This window comes from Lissotriton vulgaris, chromosome 1_1, assembly GCF_964263255.1.
Source record: "Lissotriton vulgaris chromosome 1_1, aLisVul1.2, whole genome shotgun sequence".
Classification (NCBI taxonomy): Eukaryota; Metazoa; Chordata; class Amphibia; order Caudata; family Salamandridae; genus Lissotriton; species Lissotriton vulgaris.
In genome coordinates, this window is record NC_141685.1 from 2,049,132,131 (window position 1) to 2,049,151,107 (window position 18,977).

The following is an 18,977-nucleotide window of genomic DNA, read 5'->3' on the forward strand; positions in this document are numbered from 1 at the left end:
GAGCAGTAATTGGAAGATCCCTATGGGGGGGCGTCACCATTACGGATGGGAGCGCCCGGGGGAGGTGGCCATTGGCCCCTCAACGGGGAGGCGGTCCCTTCTAAGGATGGGCCGCCGAAAGAAAAGGAAAGGCGGTCAAGGCCCCTTCCTTGATAGGAGGGGCTACGGGCCCTCCTGGGGAATTTCCCGGGGCCAGGACACCTGCGACGGCAGATGTGGTAAGTTGTGTGGGGTGGGGAAGGGGTTTACGCTACCTTCTAGACACCTCACACGAGTCCTCGGACGACCTTTAAATGGCGTCGAGTTCATTGGGGCCCCCGTCAAGTCAAGGGAAATTGGTAGATGCATTTGAGGTACAGCCTCTGTGCGGTCGCCCCTCCCAAGTGGGGGGGGTAATTCTGGTTTAGGGATCTGACACCGGTTACGACCTTGCCGTTGGCCCTTAACGTTAGGATGTACAATTTCAAGTTAAATGTTTTGTAGGATGTTAGTTCGGCTAGGAGAAACCTTTGTATTAGAAATATGTTAAGGTTAGCCAAACATCGTAATGTGGAAATGAAATTGTACATAATATGAAACTGTTATTTTAATGTTTTGATTTTGTTTCATATTTTAATAAATACGGCCGGGAGGGTCACTCCCTCCCGCCTTCCAAAAGTTCAGAACCGTTTCCGTTTCCCATCCTTGGGGATTGCGTCGAGAGGGGGTGGCGGGTATCTCAGCCATAGGGTCCTTGGTGCCATTTTTTGTCAGTAGGCCAGGCCTGCCTCAGCCAATCTGTGCCTACTCTGCAGCAGCAGTTCCCGCAGAATGTCCCTTTTTGTTTCATAAGCCCAATAGGCACCTGCCTGGGAGGCGTCCCAACCACTCACACCGCTGCTTGCAGCGCTATGATTTGCTTAGGGGAGGGAGCCTAGCTGCCTACTTCGGCTTCCTGTTCCAGAGCAGGAGCAGAGAAGATGCAGGACCCAGCCGGTGGAAAGGTAAGTTTAATCCTTTTTAAATTATTAATAAATTAACCCCCTCTCCCCGCGCGACCCCCGCCACACGAGCCATGCTGGCCACGACTGGAGACGATGTGCTTGATCAAATAGCACTCTCACTTTATGGGTAGTGTCCACTGTCTTTCACTGGCCTCAACCTCATAGTCAGGTTTACTTGTCAGGGCTGCTGAGCGCTCTGTCCCCTTTGTGCTATAGGGTGATGTGTGCCCTCACACAGCATCAGTGCTGTGGCATGCTACTAGCCACAATGTCACCCTGGGCCGTTCCGGTACCATGCCATGCATCTGATGGTATGATTGCATGTGATGTGAGTGCCCAAGACGGTGTTATGAAGGCCACAGTGCAGCAAGTTGCAATGCAGTTGTGAGTGAAAGAGTCAACACAGTTTTGAGTGAATGTTTGAAAGAGGTTACTGGTGCAGATACCACTACTGGTGCCAGTGCATGTTTGTGTGCAGTTGTGAGTGAGGCTACTGGGGCAAGCACAAGTGCAGGTGTGATTAAAGGTGTGAGTGCCGGTGTATATGTAAGTGTCAAGGTGGGTGCTTATGCCAGTAAAGGTATGAACTCATGTGGTATAGACGTTACTGATACTACTGCCAGTGCCTGTCTGAGCGAGGTGTGAAAGAGGTTAATGTATAGATGCAAGTGCAGGATTAAGTGAGGTTGCTGATGCGTGTGTCAGTGTAGGTATAAGTGGTTTCACTGGTGGAAGTGCTACTGCACGTGTAATGACAAGAGCCAGTGCAAGTGTGAGTGTTGCTGTGGGTGTGAGCGCAAATGGTAAAGCAGATGTGATTTCAGATGGGTGTGCAGTTACTGGTGCAATGTGTTAGTGATGATCCAAGTGAAGCTACTGTACCAAGGAGTGCAGATGCAAGTGAGAGTACTGGTGCAAGTGCCTGTGTGAGTGCTGCTACCTGTGTAGCTGTGAGTGATTCCCCTGGTGCTACTGCAGGTGTGAATGAGGTGAGCAAGGTTACTGATGCAGGTTTCAGCACATGTGTGTGTATGCAGAAGCAGTGGTGCACTTGCCAGTGTAGGTGTGAGGGCAGGAGTTGGTAATTACATCAGTGCAAGAGCATGTGCCAGTGATGGTGTTAGTGGAGGGGCATTCCATAGGAAATCATGGCTAAGTCAGGAAAATACCAGGTGTAAAAAAAGCAGCGCTAACCGGGGTTAGCGCTGCTTTTTTTATCACTAACAGGGTTAGCGATATCCTTGATAATAGGAGATATGTCGCTTAACAACATTTCTCCTATTATTTTTCTCTGTAACGCCCCCTTTGCATCTCATTAGAGATGCAAGGGGAAGCGTAGAGAAAAAGGGTGCTAACATGCGAATTTGCGTGTTAGCACGCTGTTGCTGATAGGGAGATAATTTTATCTCCGCTTTCTTGGCTTTTAAAGCCAAAAAAGCAAAGATAAATCCCTTGATAATATGCCCCCGGTATTTTCCTGACTTAGCCATGATATCCTATGGAAGGTGGATATCATGGCTAAGTTTGTGAGCCCCTATCATCAAGCTAACGCCAAACTTCAAGAGATTATCGTTGGTTTTCCAGCGATAATCTCTCATTTGGCAGCTAGCGTGAGGATTTTTATCACTTCTGAGATAAACGTTTCTAATAGCAAGTTATCTCAGCGATAATTTCTGGCGATGCTTAGCGATAAAAAAATCGTTGCAAAGCCTCGTTAGCGATAAATATCGCTACTCGTTGGTAATATGCCCCAATATTGTTGTTGGGACAATGCTGATTTAACTGTATATGAAGGATATATTACCTGTATAGTAAGTGAATACCGAGGAGAGGTCATTTCTTGTTCTCCACCACACAGTCCAAGGGCCAGATGTAGGTGGCCGTTTGATTCAGTATTTACCGAATCGGTAAATACCGAATTCTTCCGAATCGGTATTCCAGCACATCTGGAATACCTACATATCCACCCCTTAGATTTACCGATTTTTAATTACCAAATCGGTAAAATTCGGTAATTAAAAATCGGTAAATCTATTTTACCTACATCTGGCCCCAAATCCGTTGCACACAAGCCTGCATCTTGCCCTTGAATTTGCACATGTTTGGTTTTGCTGTCCATTGAGAATACGGATAACTTAAGTGATTGTTGTATCTAAAGTCACTAGATCTTTGCTAAATCTTCCTACCTGACTAATCGTCTTTTTTTCATGATTCTACACCTTTTGGGCAACTCTCCAAGAAATCTACTCCCCCTCGGAAAAGGAAATCTTCTTTCTAGAATATGCGTGAATTTACATTTTTGCCTATTCTAGTGAAATCAGGAGTGAAAAAAGCATTTCTATTTATAGACTTTCAGGAGTGTAGCTGTCAGGGAGTCCATCAGTTTCTCCCACAACTTCGGTCATGTCTCTGAGGGCGGACACATGCGCAGAGTGTACAAGGCTGGTTTTTGTCAAACACACTAGTCGAATGAGTTTTATGATTCTAATTTCACAGTACTTTGGGTAGAGCAACCACCACTGCCTTTGTATACTACTTTTCACTAACATTCACATTTGATGTTCTTTAAAATTAATAGTTTCCCCTAGAAATGCTCAGGGATAATAATTCTATAATCCGTGATTAGCAAAAACGTTTTGTGTGATCTTACATCTCTCTAAAATTGCAGCATTTTTCTCAGCATTTTCCAGACATAAAAAAACTCACCTACCAACAGTCTATCCAAAACATGTACTTCTAGCTACTGCCCTGTTTAAGAGCATTCCAGAAGACAGGGTAGCTGTTAGAAAGTAATATGGTCTGGCAGGGAATTGAAGCAGATCGCACTTAAAATGTCTCAAAGAGTTGCTGTATGGTTAATGCTGAATTAGTTTCTGATATGGTTTGGACATTACAAAACAGTCAGATTGTTAATACAATGAGAGAGATAAATTCACAAGGCACCAATCCGAGCTGGCTACAAATTATGTTGTATACTTTAGAGGTCAACTTTCAGCGACTTTTTTTTACAGGGTGAAGAGTGGTGCCATTCGAAAATATGAAGGCTTATGTTTAGAATTTTTAAATACTGTCATATCCCAGACACCAGTCAGGAGTATAGCAGTAGCATTAGAGGAACCTATGCTTGAAACTGTAATCGTGGTATAATGTCCTTCCTCTCCAACTATCCTCTGAGGTAGTCTCTGAAGATCTGTAAAAGGCTTCCATATTCTCTCCTCTCCACAAAGTGATTTTCACATCCAAGGGGCAAATGCCATATGAGGAAGGGAAGTTCCATTAATTGGTAGATATGGTTATCTTTGACAGCATCCACTCCTTCAGATCTGTCACTCTGATGGTACTCACACCACCTTGCCTCGGGGAAACAGTGGTGGCTCAGTTGCTGCCTTCGCTTCATAGCCATTATATCATCTCGTGTTACACCAGAAACTCAGCCTAGAGAAATAACACTTTACACTCCTGGTGGGTATCACCTGATTAGGAAGCATCTTTACTCTCCTAAGAAGCTGAATGGCTTCCATGGACTTCAGTGGGATTTATCATTCTGCAAGCATTCCTAATCCACCAAAAATGTTTCACTTCCACTGACCTCCCTGGAATCAATCCCCATAAACACCTGACTTCATACTGCTTGAAGACCTTGCAGGTTGGGAAGCATACCTGTGGCTTACTAAAGGTTCCAAATGTCTTTCCCAGCCAGGCATTGAATGGTCATCTTCTCTGTGCCCTCTGTGTGACCTGTTGGGGATGTGCATGGCATCATAGCGCATTAAACCAATACCATGGCCTGCCCAAGGCTGGGCTGTGCAACTACAGTTTATTCACTGCTGATAGCTCCCAGATGTCACATATTAAATATGATAATACATATAGTGGCGAGGAGAAGATGATTCCTGCAAGCCCAGGACAGAAAGCATTACCTGGTGTGAGTTCATGCAACCTGCACTGGGAGTTAACAATTGGCGGTGACCCAAGTGGGGCAGTGGAGACTGGAGAACATGGGAGGAAACATAAATCCTCCACCTCAGTAGCAGCTTCAGTGCACTGCCTGGGAAGCTCGGTGTGCTGAGCCCCACCACCGAAGTGACGAGACTGACACCACAGCTCACTCCCTCAAATGTGTGCATCTGTGAAAGTGCAAAACAGGGTAGTGCTGGCTGTTTACTGTCCTACAGCCTTGCAGTGAATGGATATCTGTCTGTGCAGAGGTGGCATGGACCACCTGGAGGACTTGAGGCTAACTCTAGCTCAAGGTAAGCGTCCCAAAAGTGGCCCTAAAATAAGCATTGGATCAAAATGTTCTTGTATCTCTGCTACCTCTTCAAGTTTGACAGCACTATAGATTAAATGTTACCATTCTGTACACATTGGGGCAGATGTATCAAAAAACCATTTTGCGAGTCCGTAATAGCGATTTGTAGCGAATCGCAATTTCGGAATCGCAAAATGGTATGTAACAAGAAAAATGCGAGAAAATAGCGATTCCTTAAAACTCGCAGAAAATATTGCGAGAAAAATGCGATTCGCATAATTGCGATATTCGCATTTTAGGAACTCGCAAAAACGGGAATCATGCAATGCTGGCACAAGTTGATGACATCACAAGCAGGAAGTACCAGTGATTGCTTGCACCTGCTCCCCAGAGCCACACCCAGTGGCAGTTGGAAGAGTGTGCTGAGGCAGAGCAGACCTGTTTGTACAGCTATGGAGGCACAGAAGGCACAGGAGGAGCAGCCAATTGAGAAGAAAAAAAGAAAGCAGAAGTTTTCAGAGAGGGAGCAGGAAGTGCTCATAGAAGAAATGGTTTGCAACCATGAAGACCTCTTTGGAAAAAAATCTTTAAAGGTACCTGACTCCAGGAAGAGGAAAATATGGCTGGAGATCCAGGAGAAGGTCAACTCAGTAGGAGTCACCACTCGCTCCATTGAAGAGATAAAAAAAAGGTGGTACGATATGAGACTGAGATCCAAGGAAAAACTTGCAGAGAGGCTGAAAGATGGCAACCTGACAGGTGGTGGCAGCTCCATGGTGGACAAACCAACTCCCCATGAGGAATTGATAGAATCCACACTGACAACTGAAAGTGTGAGTGGAGTTACCAACATAGACAGCTCAGAACCCACAGCACCAGCACAAGGTAAGAGGATATGAAAGTGCATCCATGTGTGTGTACCAAAAATGGGTGTGTGTGTGTGTGTGTGTGTGCACTGCATTTGAGATTACCATTAAGCCATGAACACTGTGAAACAATACCACAGCAATGCATCATGGGAGTTGTAGTCCCATTGCCCTAGTAACACTCACAATAACATTCACTTATATGACTCCTTCATGTGGGACTACGTAAAACTGAAAAAGTGCAGGACAAGTAATACAGTGCCATGATTAAACTTTATTATGTCATGCACATAAATTAATATTTTGCACTCTACATTCACAGGACATACCAGTGAGGACAGGACTGACAATGATGTGGAATTGTCACCTCCCCATGTGATGTCAGATTTAGACAATGAAGTCAGTAATGCCCCTGTGACCATACAGAGGAAGCGCAGACGAGTGCTACCTCTACAACCTATGGAAGAAGAAGAAACCTCTGATGTTGAAGCAGTGTCCAATGACACAGTCACTGTGTCCAGCCAAGATGCACAACAGCCTTCACAAAGTCCACGGAGGTCACGTGCATTCCGCATAGAGCCATCTGCAAATAACACAGGACAGAGTGAAGTTGTGACAGTGTTTGCAGGCCTGGAGCAAAACATGCTTGAGGTACAACGCCTTCAACATAAGGCACTCAGATCCATCAACAGGCAGCTTGTTAAATCAAACAAGAATCAGGAACGCATGGCTGATGCCATTGATAAACTTTGCCTCACACTTGTGAACACAGAGGATGCACGGGACAGGGCTGCACAGGCTGCGCAGGACACAATGCACAGCTACACCAAAGCCATCAACCGGCTATGTGCAGTCACAAGCAACTTCACACGTCGCAGTGTGAACATGCAGAGGGAATTGAGTGATTGCACACGTTCAGTTGGACAGAGTGTGAACAATATGACTTTGGTACTGGAAAGTATACAAACAAACCAATCAGGTGCAAGGGCCCTTCTGTGCTCAGGAGAAAGTGAGGACAACTCCAGTAGGAGTAGCAGCAACCCCACACCAACAAACATCATGGTACAACGCAGGAGTGGAAGGCGTTCCACTACTGGAGCAGAGCAAGAGGCCATGCCTCCAATTGAGCAACCTGCTGGCAGTCGCCAACGCAAAAAATAACTTACCTTCTTTAAGTACCCATGAAGTACCCATGCAGCAGTCATGCATGGATAATGTTTAATTTCATTAGTAGTAAGGACATGTTAAATCAAAATGATTACATATAATTTCACATACATATAGCACTGTTTTCTTGTTCTGCATTAAAGAACAATGGCAAAGTGAAAATGGTTTTCTGTATTTTTTCTCACCTAAAAATAGTTCCGTGTAATCTCTGCCCTCCTTTGCCGACCAGCCATGGCTCCTATTCCTCCAACTGCCATTCTTGGGGGAGGGTTATCATCTTCATCATCAGATGTGTCTGAGTCACTCACTTCAATTTCTGTGCCTTTGCGGGTTGCTATGTTATGCAGCATTGCACATGCTGTCACTATTTTGCAACATGTCTCTGGATTGTATTGCAATGCACCTCCACTTTTGTGAATGCGTCTGAAACGGCTTTTCAGAATTCCAAATGTACGTTCTATTACCCCACGTGTGGACCGGTGTGCCCTGTTGTAGCGTCTTTCACTTGCATTTGCAGGATTCAAGTATGGTGTGAGTATGAAATCACGCACTGCGTAAGCACTATCACCTGCAAGTTAGAGAGGGAAAAGTGACTCAGAGTTACATTACATTGGTTGGGTTGAAGGGAGGATGGATGAGTATTACTTACCTAGCAGGAATCCATCTCCAAACTGACCAGCACTGAGACGTCTATGTATTGCACTATGTCTGAAGATGTAAGAGTCATGTGTACTCCCTGGAAACTTTGCCACAATGTCCTGTATTATGTATTTAGCGTTGCATATGACCTGGATGTTCAGTGAATGGTAGTGTTTTCTGTTGCGGAAAACATATTCAATGGCTGCTGGTGGGGTGATGGCAATATGGGTTCCATCTATGCATCCAATCACATGTGGAAATCTTGCTATTTGATAGAAATCCAACTTGGCTTCCTGTATGGCTTGCTGTGTATTGGAAAAATATATATGATGTTGGAGTCTACTGATCATTGCATCCAAGAAGACATGGAAAAAACGCGATAGGGCACTCTGTGACACTCCACCAACCTCTGCTATTACTGTTTGAAAGGAGCCAGAAGCCAAAAGGTGCAGTGAGCACAATACCTGCACATGTGTTGGTATGGCTTGTGTCCTGGCAGTTTGGCGTGTCAAAAATGGTTTCAATTCAGTAATGAGGTCCAAAATGCTGTGAGGATGTAGCCTGTATTTTTCATATATCTCCTCCTGTGTCTGCTGGAACAGCGTAATGCGTATTCGGAATATCCTTTCCTGACGTTGTCTTCTCTGGGCAAGAGCTTGGATGCGCATCCTCCTGGCAATCAGGTACAGTCCCGCCATTTTGGAGAAAGTGAAAATGCATTCTGGGTGTTCTTTTATATTTTTTTTTTTTTACCACCTGCTTGTACCTGGTGTTAATTGCGATTCTTTATTATGCGAATATGACAAAATCGCAATTTGCGATTTTTTCATACATATCCATGCGAATTTCGCAATTTTGCACCAATGCAATATCACGAATCGCAATTTTTTCTGCGAGTTAGAATTTCTCGCACTTAAGGAATTCGCAAACATGCGAATTCCTAATGTGCGATGCGATTTCTTTGTTACATCCCATTTTCGTTTTTGCATGTCGCAAACGCTGGAAAATAGAGAATCGCAGCTTTTGCGACATGCAAAACACATGATACATCTGCCCCATTATTCCTACATTTTACAGTTAGCACAGGCACTTACCGTCAGCATAAACTTATTTCTAAATTTCTGTTAAAATCTGAGGTAGCGCAATTTGTGTTCGAGTCCCTAAGTGGTAGGAATTGAGCCAGTATTAAAACTCGCACCCTTTTTTAAAACGAGTGTTTGAATCGTCATGTTTCTTTAAATACACAATGATTGACAAAGATAATCGATATGTGTGATATCCGGATAAGGTATTGGCCAGAATACTAACGTGAATCCCTGCATTCCTTCAATAGTTGGTGGCATCTGCACTGTTATCCAGACAAAGGCCAAGGTCTCAGCGGATGAGTGGGGAGAAAACTATTTCATGATTGGCCCCTACTTCGAGCATAATGTGAAGACTCAGGTGGAAATCCTTGAACCACAAAACCCTGTAATCAAAAGGGCCATGGACACATTGAATGGAAATGGGTGTCAGGTAAGGAAGATGTGATTTCCATGGCAACTAATCTGATGCTAAGAAGCTTACCCTCTGCCTTAATGCGCTTGAAGTATCTTTCAATTTACATATTGGCTAACATCAGAGCGAGGCCGGATCAGGAACAATGGCCAAGCACTGCAGAGGCCGGAGTAGCACATTAAAAGTTATTTTTGAGAATCAGACTGATCTATCCTATTATGTGTTTAGCGGCAGTTGTCAAAATCATTTTCATTGAATGTATCTTCTAATTTTCCAATAATGAGCAGTGGTGTTGTACAACCTCTCTCTGTGGGGGTAGTGCACATGTGTCACAGACCTGCAGGTCAAATGTGAGCCTTAAAGCTGCGTTTGTTTACACCAACTCAGCCTATAGCTTTATCAGCACCAGGGGAATATTATTACAAATGAAACTACGACATCAAAATTAGTAGGACTTTCATGAGTGGTGCAATAATTCAAAGCACGAATATATGTGAAATCTAAAAAAAATACTTTTGAAATTCCATGCATTGTTGTCAGCATTTTAAACAGTCCCCTAGTGTTACTTTAGGTTCATCTTCATGTGTTCAATTATGTAAACTATATTTTATGTGTATGTATGTAGGAAACTGACTTGCATAAGATACATCCGGCTACCAAGTAACAAAGCACTGTTCACGAAGGGGTTTTACAGTGGGCACTGCAGACTCAGCAGTGCAGTGAGACCACGGTACAGCTTCAAGGGCACAGGTTTACAGTGGGCACTGCAGAAGCAGCAGTGCAGTGAGAGGGGTACAGCTTCAAGGGCAGAGGTTTACAGTGGGCACTGCAGAAGCAGCAGTGCAGTGAAAGCGGGTACAACTTCAAGGGCAGAGGTTTACAGTGGGCACTGCAGAAGCAGCAGTGCAGTGAGAGGGGTACAGCTTCAAGGGCAGAGGTTTACACTGTGCACTGCAGAAGCAGGAGTACAGTGAGAGTGGGTACAGCTTCAAGGGCAGAGGTTTAAAGTGGGCACTGCAGAAGCAGCAGTGCAGTGAGACCGTGGCACAGCTTCAAGGGCAGAGGTTTACATTGGGCACTGCAGAAGCAGCAGTGCAGTGAGAACGGGTACAGCTTCAAGGGCAGAGGTTTACAGTGGACACTGCAGAAGCAGCAGTGAGAGGGGTACAGCTTCAAGGGCAGAGGTTTACAGTGGACACTGCAGAAGCAGCAGTGAGAGGGGTACAGCTTCAAGGGCAGAGGTTTACACTGGGCACTGCAGAAGCAGCAGTGCAGTGAGACCGCGGCACAGCTTCAAGGGCTGAGGTTTACACTGGGCACTGCAGAAGCAGCAGTGCAGTGAAAGCGGGTACAGCTTCAAGGGTAGGGTTTACAGTGGGCACTGCAGAAGCAGCAGTGCAGTGAGAGCGGGGTACAGCTTCAAGGGCAGAGGTTTACAGTGGGAACTGCTTTAGCAGCAGTGCAGTGAGAGTGGGTACAGTTTCAAGGGCAGAGGTTTACAGGGGGCACTGCAGAAGCAGCAGTGCAGTAAGAGCAGGTACAGCTTCAAGGGCAGAGGTTTACAGTATTCACTGCAGATGCAGCAGTGCAGTGAGACCGCGGCACAGCTTCAAGGGCAGAGGTTTACACTGGGCACTGCAGAAGCAGCAGTGCAGCGAAAGCGGGTACAGCTTCAAGGGTAGGATTTACAGTGGGCACTGCAGAAGCAGCAGTGCAGTGAGAGCGGGGTACAGCTTCAAGGGCAGAGGTTTACAGTGGGCACTGCAGAAGCAGCAGTGCAGTGAGAGGGGACAGCTTCAAGTTCAGTGGTTTACAGTGGGCACTGCAAAAGCAGCAGTGCAGTGAGGGGTTCAGCTTCAAGGGCAGAGGTTTGCAGTGGGCACTGCAGAAGCAGGAGTACAGTGAAACCGCAGTACAGCTTCAAGGGTAGAGGTTTACAGTGAGCACTGCAGAAGCAGCAGTGCAGTGAGACCGCAGTACAGCTTCAAGGGCAGAGATTTACAGTGGGCACTGCAGAAGCAGGAGTACAGTGAAACCGCAGTACAGCTTCAAGGGTAGAGGTTTACAGTGAGCACTGCAGAAGCAGCAGTGCAGCGAAAGCGGGTACAGCTTCAAGGGTAGGGTTTACAGTGGGCACTGCAGAAGCAGCAGTGCAGTGAGAGCGGGGTAGAGCTTTAAGGGCAGAGGTTTACAGTGGGCACTGCAGAAGCAGCAGTGCAGTGAGAGCGGGTACAGCTTCAAGGGCAGAGTTTTACAGTGGGTACTCCAGAAGCAGCAGTGCAGTGAGAGCGGGTACAGCTTCAAGGGCAGTGGTTTACAGTGGGCACTGCAGAAGCAGCAGTGCAGTGAGAGTGGGGTACAGCTTCAATGGCAGAGGTTTACAGTGGAGAGGGAAGTGATGCTCGCTTTGGGTCCTGTGGAGGGCCATGGAGCGAGGGAGGTAGCAGAGCTACCTGCGATAGAGGGCTGGGGTGGGAACACGCTTGAGAGGAAACCTTGGAGGATTATTCGCTGAGAGGACCACACTACTAACACACTGAGAGACTGCACATTAACAGTGAGTACTGGCAAGGTGCAAACTCTGCACTCATAATTATCAGCAGCATGCCATTATATTATTATTATTATTATTATTATTATTATTTATTTTTATAAAGCGCATAGTCACCCGGAGGTATCCCAGCGCTAAAAGAACCCTAATTCAGCAGAACTGAGGACCGGGAACTGAGAGCAAAAGAGAGGGAGGGTGAGAAATCAAAACAGGAGGGGGCACGGAGGCTAGGGAAAAAGATGTGTTTTTAACAGCTTCCTGAAGCGCAGATATTGTGGTTCAAGACGTAAGTCATGAGGGAGTGAATTCCAAAGACGGGCGGCTTGTACCGAGAAGCGTCTTCCTCCTGATCGGGCTTTCCTGAATCTTGGGGTATTGATAAGGTTTTCTGCATTGGAACGGAGGGATCTAGTAGTTATGTAAGGGGTGACAAAATTGCTGAGGACTGGGGGGCCTTGGTTATGCAGAGTTTTGTGGACAAGGCACAAGGCCTTGAATTTGACTCTCTCCCTTATGGGGAGCCAATGAAGGAGTTTGAGAGCGGGTTTAGCAGATGATCTGGCCGGGGTGTTTGTGATAATCCGGGCGGCAGTGTTCTGAATTCTCTGCAGTTTATTAAGGGTCGCTTCGGGAGCGCCCAGATAAATCACGTTACTGTAATCAAGTCTCGATATTATGAGACCTTGGATTAGTAATTTTTGGGATTTAGGGGGAAGAAGGGGCAGGACTTTCCTCAAAGATTTTAAGAGACCAAAGCAGGTCCCTGCTACCTTCTTTGCTTGCGAAGTGAATGAGAGATCGGAATCGATCCATACACCCAGACTTTTCACCTCTGTTTTTGGGTCAGGGGGAGGACCTAGACATGCTGGCCAACTGTCCAGGGGGAGTGAGGTTCCTTTCGGGCCAAGTATAAGGACCTCAGTTTTTGTCCCATTTAGCTTTAGGGCTGATCTATTCATCCAACAATGGACCTGCGTAAGGCAGTTGAAGAGATCAGCTTTCTGTTGTTTGGGATGGGACAAAGACACCACTAATTGTGTGTCGTCGGCGTAGCTGACGACGCTCACTCCGAATGGGGTGATAACCTCCTCCAATGTGGACATATAGATATTAAATAATGTAGGGCTCAGGAAAGAGCCCTGAGGCACACCACATTGGAGGGGCATTTCGGAGGAGCGGGCGTTCTTCTCCCAAATCTGGTAGGACCGTTGGGCCAGGAAAGATGAAAGCCAAGATAAGGCTGTACCTTCCACTCCAACTCTTGCCAATCTTTCGATGAGGAGTTGGTGGTCAACGGTATCGAACGCCGCGCTAAGGTCGAGGAGGATCACTGCCACTGATCCTCCCCCATCCAATAGCGCTCTGGCCTCCTCTACCGCTGCCAGGAGGGCGATGTCCGTGCCCTGCCCTGGTCGGAAACCCGTCTGGGAACTTTTTAATTTGTTATTGGCCTCTAGAAACTGCGAGAGTTTCCTGTTGACTAATTTTTCCGCGATCTTGCTGACTCCTGGGAGTAGGGAAATGGGCCTGTTGTTTGCCAGGTTCTCGGGATCGAGAGCAGGTTTCTTCAGTAGGGCTTTTAACACAGCCTTCTTCCAGCTCGAGGGTACAACTCCTTGTTGGAGTGAGGTATTAATCAGATGGGTAAGGGAGGGGATGATAGTGGGGGCTACCTCCTTAAGGATCCGAAGAGGAGCAGGGTCCCTAGGGGAGCCGCTCTTCATGGAGTTGAACGTATTTCTCACCTCGTCTATCGTAACCTGGCCCCACGTGGACAGACAGGTGGAAGATGTCGTGTGTGGGAAAGCGATTTCTTCCTCCGGGCTCGAGGGGAGAATTGAGTCCAGAATGAGTCGGATTTTATCATGGAAGAAATTAGCCAATTGTTGGCATTTCTCCTGGTCGGCTTTAGGGTCGGAGGGAGGTCCTAGTCCTTGTTCTGGGGGCTTTGAGAGCTCTTTAAGGATGGCGTATGCTTCCTTACTGGAGCATCCCGCTTTCTCTATTCTCTCCTGAAAGAACACGCTTTTGGTTTTGCGAATAGCGGTTTTGTAGGTTAGAAGAGAAATAGAGTAGATGTTCTTATTGGTTCCTGATTTGTCGCGTCTCCAAGAGCGTTCGGTTTTTTTGCACTCTTGACGCAGAGCTTTAAGCTCTGGAGTATACCATAAAGCGGGGGATATTCTTTTAGGTTGTTTAAAGGTGGTAGTTTTCGGGAGCAACGTATCAAGGGACGAAGTGATCCAATCGCTAAATTGTTTGTCAGCCGTATTGGAGTCAGAGGAGAGCTCGGGGATGGATTCTGCAAGGGAAGCAGCCCATTTCTCAGGTGACAGTTTGCGCCATTGTCGGTCGGTAACCTGGGTTTTAGGGGTTGGGTGAATAGGTGTGGGGATTTCCCAGCAAAAAGGGACCAAAAAGTGGTCCGTCCATGGTAGGGTCACAGGTAAGTTGGTGGTCATCGTTGCTATATTGGTAAGGATAGGGTCCAATAGGTGGCCCTTCTCATGGGTAGGCTCGTTGTTCACTAGATGAATCTTTAAAGATGTTAAATCGTGTCTAATGTCCGAGGCTGCTCGATCCGTGGGGTCCAGGAAGTGGAAGTTCAAGTCACCTAGTATAAGGAAGTTGGAGGTGGAGGAAGCTAGTTGTGATACAGATTCAAATACGGAATTGATAAAATTGCCTGGGGCCCCTGGGGGGCGGTAGATCAAAAGCCCTGCTAGGGTAAGAGCTGGGGAGATTTGGATGGAGAATTGGCCGCTCTCGCAATCCTCGATACCAGCGTCGGCCATCCTACAGGTAAATTGTTCCCTGTGAATTATGGCTACCCCGCCTCCTCTCCCTCTAGGTCTATTTAAAGCTTGACAGACATACCCAGTGGGGAGGGCCGCGACAACGTCCGGGTTGGTGTTGTCTGATAGCCATGTTTCCGTTATGAACAGTAGGTCAAAATCCTGATTCTGAATCAAAAGATTTACTTCGGTAGCATGTTTGGGGAGGGAGCGGCAGTTAAGAAGTCCCAACTTCAAAGCGAGTGTGGCAGACTTCAGGGGGGGAGTCGGATTGCATCGTGGACAGATCGAGAATGCATTACCTGCGGTGAGCGTGTGGTGGCAGGCAAGGATGTTCTTAGGTCGTAGGGCGCGTAAGGTATCCGCTGTATACATCACTCGATCCTGAGGGCCACCCGGCAGAGTAACGGGGCCTGGGGCCGTCTGGGTCCGGACGGGCCCAGACGGGCTTGCCTTTGGAGCGCCTGACGGCGCGCGCCCGCTGCGCCCGTCCGCTGCGCGTCCGGTGATTACACATCCTTATAGGTAGAAAAGGGGGCGGGTGAGCGTGGCCTCAGGTGGGTGTGGCCTCGCTTCCTCGCCGTGAATGGCGGCGAACAGTGATTTCCTGGCTATCTTCGTTGCAGCGAAGGGGTCGCTGTTTGAGCGTGACTCTAGCCCGCTGCTGGGGTGCTTGCCGGGTGAGTGCGCTTTTAAAATGCAATTTTACGTTGTGACACAGTAAGAAGAAAAGTGACAATTTTTAAAATGATCGGCGGTCTCCCGGCTTCCGCCTCAGGAGATTTCAAGGGTTCTGGTAGCTTAACGCTGTCAGCAGCGTATTTATACTGTGGAGGTGGGCGTGGCCTCAGGTGGGCGTGGCCTCGCTTCCTCGCCGTGAATGGCGGCAAACAGTGATTTCCTGGCTATCTTCGTTGCAGCGAAGGGGTCACTGTTTGAGCGTGACTCTAGCCCGCTGCTGGGGTGCTTGCCGGGTGAGTGCGCTTTTAAAATGCAATTTTACGTTGTGACACAGAAAGAAGAAAAGTGACAATTTTTAAAATGATCGGCGGTCTCCCGGCTTCTGCCTCAGGAGATTTCAAGGGTTCTGGTAGCTTAACGCTGTCAGCAGCGTATTTATACTGTGGAGGTGGGCGTGGCCTCAGGTGGGCGTGGCCTCGCTTCCTCGCCGTGAATGGCGGCGAACAGTGATTTCCTGGCTATCTTCGTTGCAGCGAAGGGGTCGCTGTTTGAGCGTGACTCTAGCCCGCTGCTGGGGTGCTTGCCGGGTGAGTGCGCTTTTAAAATGCAATTTTACGTTGTGACATAGAAAGAAGAAAAGTGACAATTTTTAAAATGATCGGCGGTCTCCCGGCTTCCGCCTCAGGAGATTTCAAGGGTTCTGGTAGCTTAACGCTGTCAGCAGCGTATTTATACTGTGGAGGTGGGCGTGGCCTCAGGTGGGCGTGGCCTCGCTTCCTCGCCGTGAATGGCGGCGAACAGTGATTTCCTGCCTATCTTCGTTGCAGCGAAGGGGTCGCTGTTTGAGCGTGACTCTAGCCCGCTGCTGGGGTGCTTGCCGGGTGAGTGCGCTTTTAAAATGCAATTTTACGTTGTGACACAGAAAGAAGAAAAGTGACAATTTTTAAAATGATCGGCGGTCTCCCGGCTTCCGCCTCAGGAGATTTCAAGGGTTCTGGTAGCTTAACGCTGTCAGCAGCGTATTTATACTGTGGAGGTGGGCGTGGCCTCAGGTGGGCGTGGCCTCACTTCCTCGCCGTGAATGGCGGCGAACAGTGATTTCCTGGCTATCTTCGTTGCAGCGAAGGGGTCGCTGTTTGAGCGTGACTCTAGCCCGCTGCTGGGGTGCTTGCCGGGTGAGTGCGCTTTAAAAATGCAATTTTACGTTGTGACACAGAAAGAAGAAAAGTGACAATTTTTAAAATGATCGGCGGTCTCCCGGCTTCCGCCTCAGGAGATTTCAAGGGTTCTGGTAGCTTAACGCTGTCAGCAGCGTATTTATACTGTGGAGGTGGGCGTGGCCTCAGGTGGGCGTGGCTGCGCTTCCTCACCGTGAATGGCGGCGAACAGTGATTTCCTGGCTATCTTCGTTGCAGCGAAGGGGTCGCTGTTTGAGCGTGACTCTAGCCCGCTGCTGGGGTGCTTGCCGGGTGAGTGCGCTTTTAAAATGCAATTTTACGTTGTGACACAGAAAGAAGAAAAGTGACAATTTTTAAAATGCTCGGTGGTCTCCCGGCTTCCGCCTCAGGAGATTTCAAGGGTTCTGGTAGCTTAACGCTGTCAGCAGCGTATTTATACTGTGGAGGTGGGCATGGCCTCAGGTGGGCGTGGCCTCGCTTCCTCGCCGTGAATGGCGGCGAACAGTGATTTCCTGGCTATCTTCGTTGCAGCGAAGGGGTCGCTGTTTGAGCGTGACTCTAGCCCGCTGCTGGGGTGCTTGCCGGGTGAGTGCGCTTTTAAAATGCAATTTTACGTTGTGACACAGAAAGAAGAAAAGTGACAATTTTTAAAATGATCGGCGGTCTCCCGGCTTCCGCCTCAGGAGATTTCAAGGGTATAGCCCGCCAGCACTGTGCAATTACAAGCTAAGCTCCATCGTACGGGCAAGAACTGTATGGACCGGGTTGACCAGGCATAAAGCGCACAGTATGCTCAATTCTCTATTGGGCAGGGCATGAGTCGGGGTTACACCCGGGTGGACGGCATCCGCCTATTTTGTTCACAGGTGTAGTGTCCTTAAGGGTCCACCAAGGATCACACGCCACACAGTCTTCTGCAAGGTACCTTTATTTACTCTTCGTCTTACTGCTTGCACAGATGCGTCCTGCTCCTGTCCCCGCTCCCCACGATCTGGATTACTGCCCCCTTGACTGGATGTGGTGTCCAGTGTCCTTTCCCCAGTGTTTCTGACCCCATGGGTCCTGGTGCCCGACTGCCTGGTCACGACATCTCCCCTTTTGTTACAAACAGACATTTTCATGACGTAGCCTGCAGTCACTGTTGGAGAGTGCTGGTAGGGAGAGAGAGAGAGAGAGAGAGAGAGAGAGAGAGAGAGAGAGAGAGAGACCTTGTCACATTACATCTCTTCAATCAGTCTCTGTGGTTTCTTGCATGTTCTTCTAGGTCTTGTTTCATTTTCGGTCCCTTGTCCATTGTCTTCTTCCTCCACTGCTGTTGTAGTTGTGGTCAGCGGTTCTTCTTCTTCGGTCTTCAATTCTTTGAAATGCGAACTGTTCCTTGTGATGTTATACCGCCCCGCCGCCACGGTTATCATTGGTCCTTTCACTTCCATCACAGTCAACGGGGTCTTTCGAGAATGTGCTGTCTGATTTCCTCTGCTGTCGTTGCCGCACTACCACTGTGTCGCCTTCCTTTATTTTTTGTTTGGAGTCATGCCTCCGTTGGTCAGCGTAGGCCTTCATCTTTGCTTTTGCTTCTTCATCTCTGACAGCTATGTCACTTCAGTCTACATTCATCGTTGCTTCCATTTGTGGCAACCTGGTCTTGCTTGAACGCCCTAGAACTAGTTCGGCCGGGCATTGGTCTGTAGAACTGTGAGGGGTGTTCCTGTAGTCCCTCAATATCTGGCATAGTGCCTGTCCTATCGATATTTGTGTCAATTTTGCTCTTTGGACTGCCTTCTTGATGGTCCCCATGAACTGTTCCACCATTCCATTTGCTTGTGGCCACAGAGGCATTATCTTCCGGTGTCTGATTCCTAGGTATTCCATGAACCTTTGGAATTCTTCTCCCGAAAATGGCGGGCCATTGTCAGTTTCTAGTGTTTGGGGCAAGCCCCATGCGGCGAATACATCATCCATTACTGGTAGGGTTGCATTTGCTGATGTGGATGCTACTTGTCTGACTATTGGGAAACAGTCCTTGTTCCTCTCATCAGGATGCCATTTTCGGTCTCTGAGAGCTCTTCATTAATCTTCTTGAATGCTAGCAGTTCCTCCTTTATCACCCCTTCATCCAGAATGCTATTGTTGTTTTTGTGCCTCCACCTTTGTTCTCTGGTCACTTTCTGGATGGCTTGCATGGTGCGGTCTCGTTTTGTCTCCTGTTCCAACTCTGACATTGTTATTGAGGCTGGCGTGTTGTGCTTCAAGATGAAATTCAGATATTCCTCTGCCATTGTCGTGGCCTCAGATTTGTGTGGCAATGGATGTCTGGACATATAGTCAGCTGGGTTGTGTTCTTTGCCAGACTTGTGTATTATTTTGA

The 18,977-nt window shown here is 47.7% G+C and overlaps 1 protein-coding gene across 3 annotated transcripts in view; it reads left to right on the top strand.

Annotated features, from left to right (window-relative positions):
• GYS2 (glycogen synthase 2) overlaps positions 1-18,977 on the top strand; it is a 610,704-nt gene that overhangs the window by 56,362 nt on the left and 535,365 nt on the right. For all 3 annotated transcript variants that reach the window (XM_086920470.1, XM_086920476.1, XM_086920482.1), the window contains exon 2: positions 9,241-9,422. In XM_086920470.1, the coding sequence (XP_086776596.1) occupies positions 9,241-9,422 (182 nt within the window). The remainder of the gene's footprint in view (positions 1-9,240; positions 9,423-18,977) is intronic.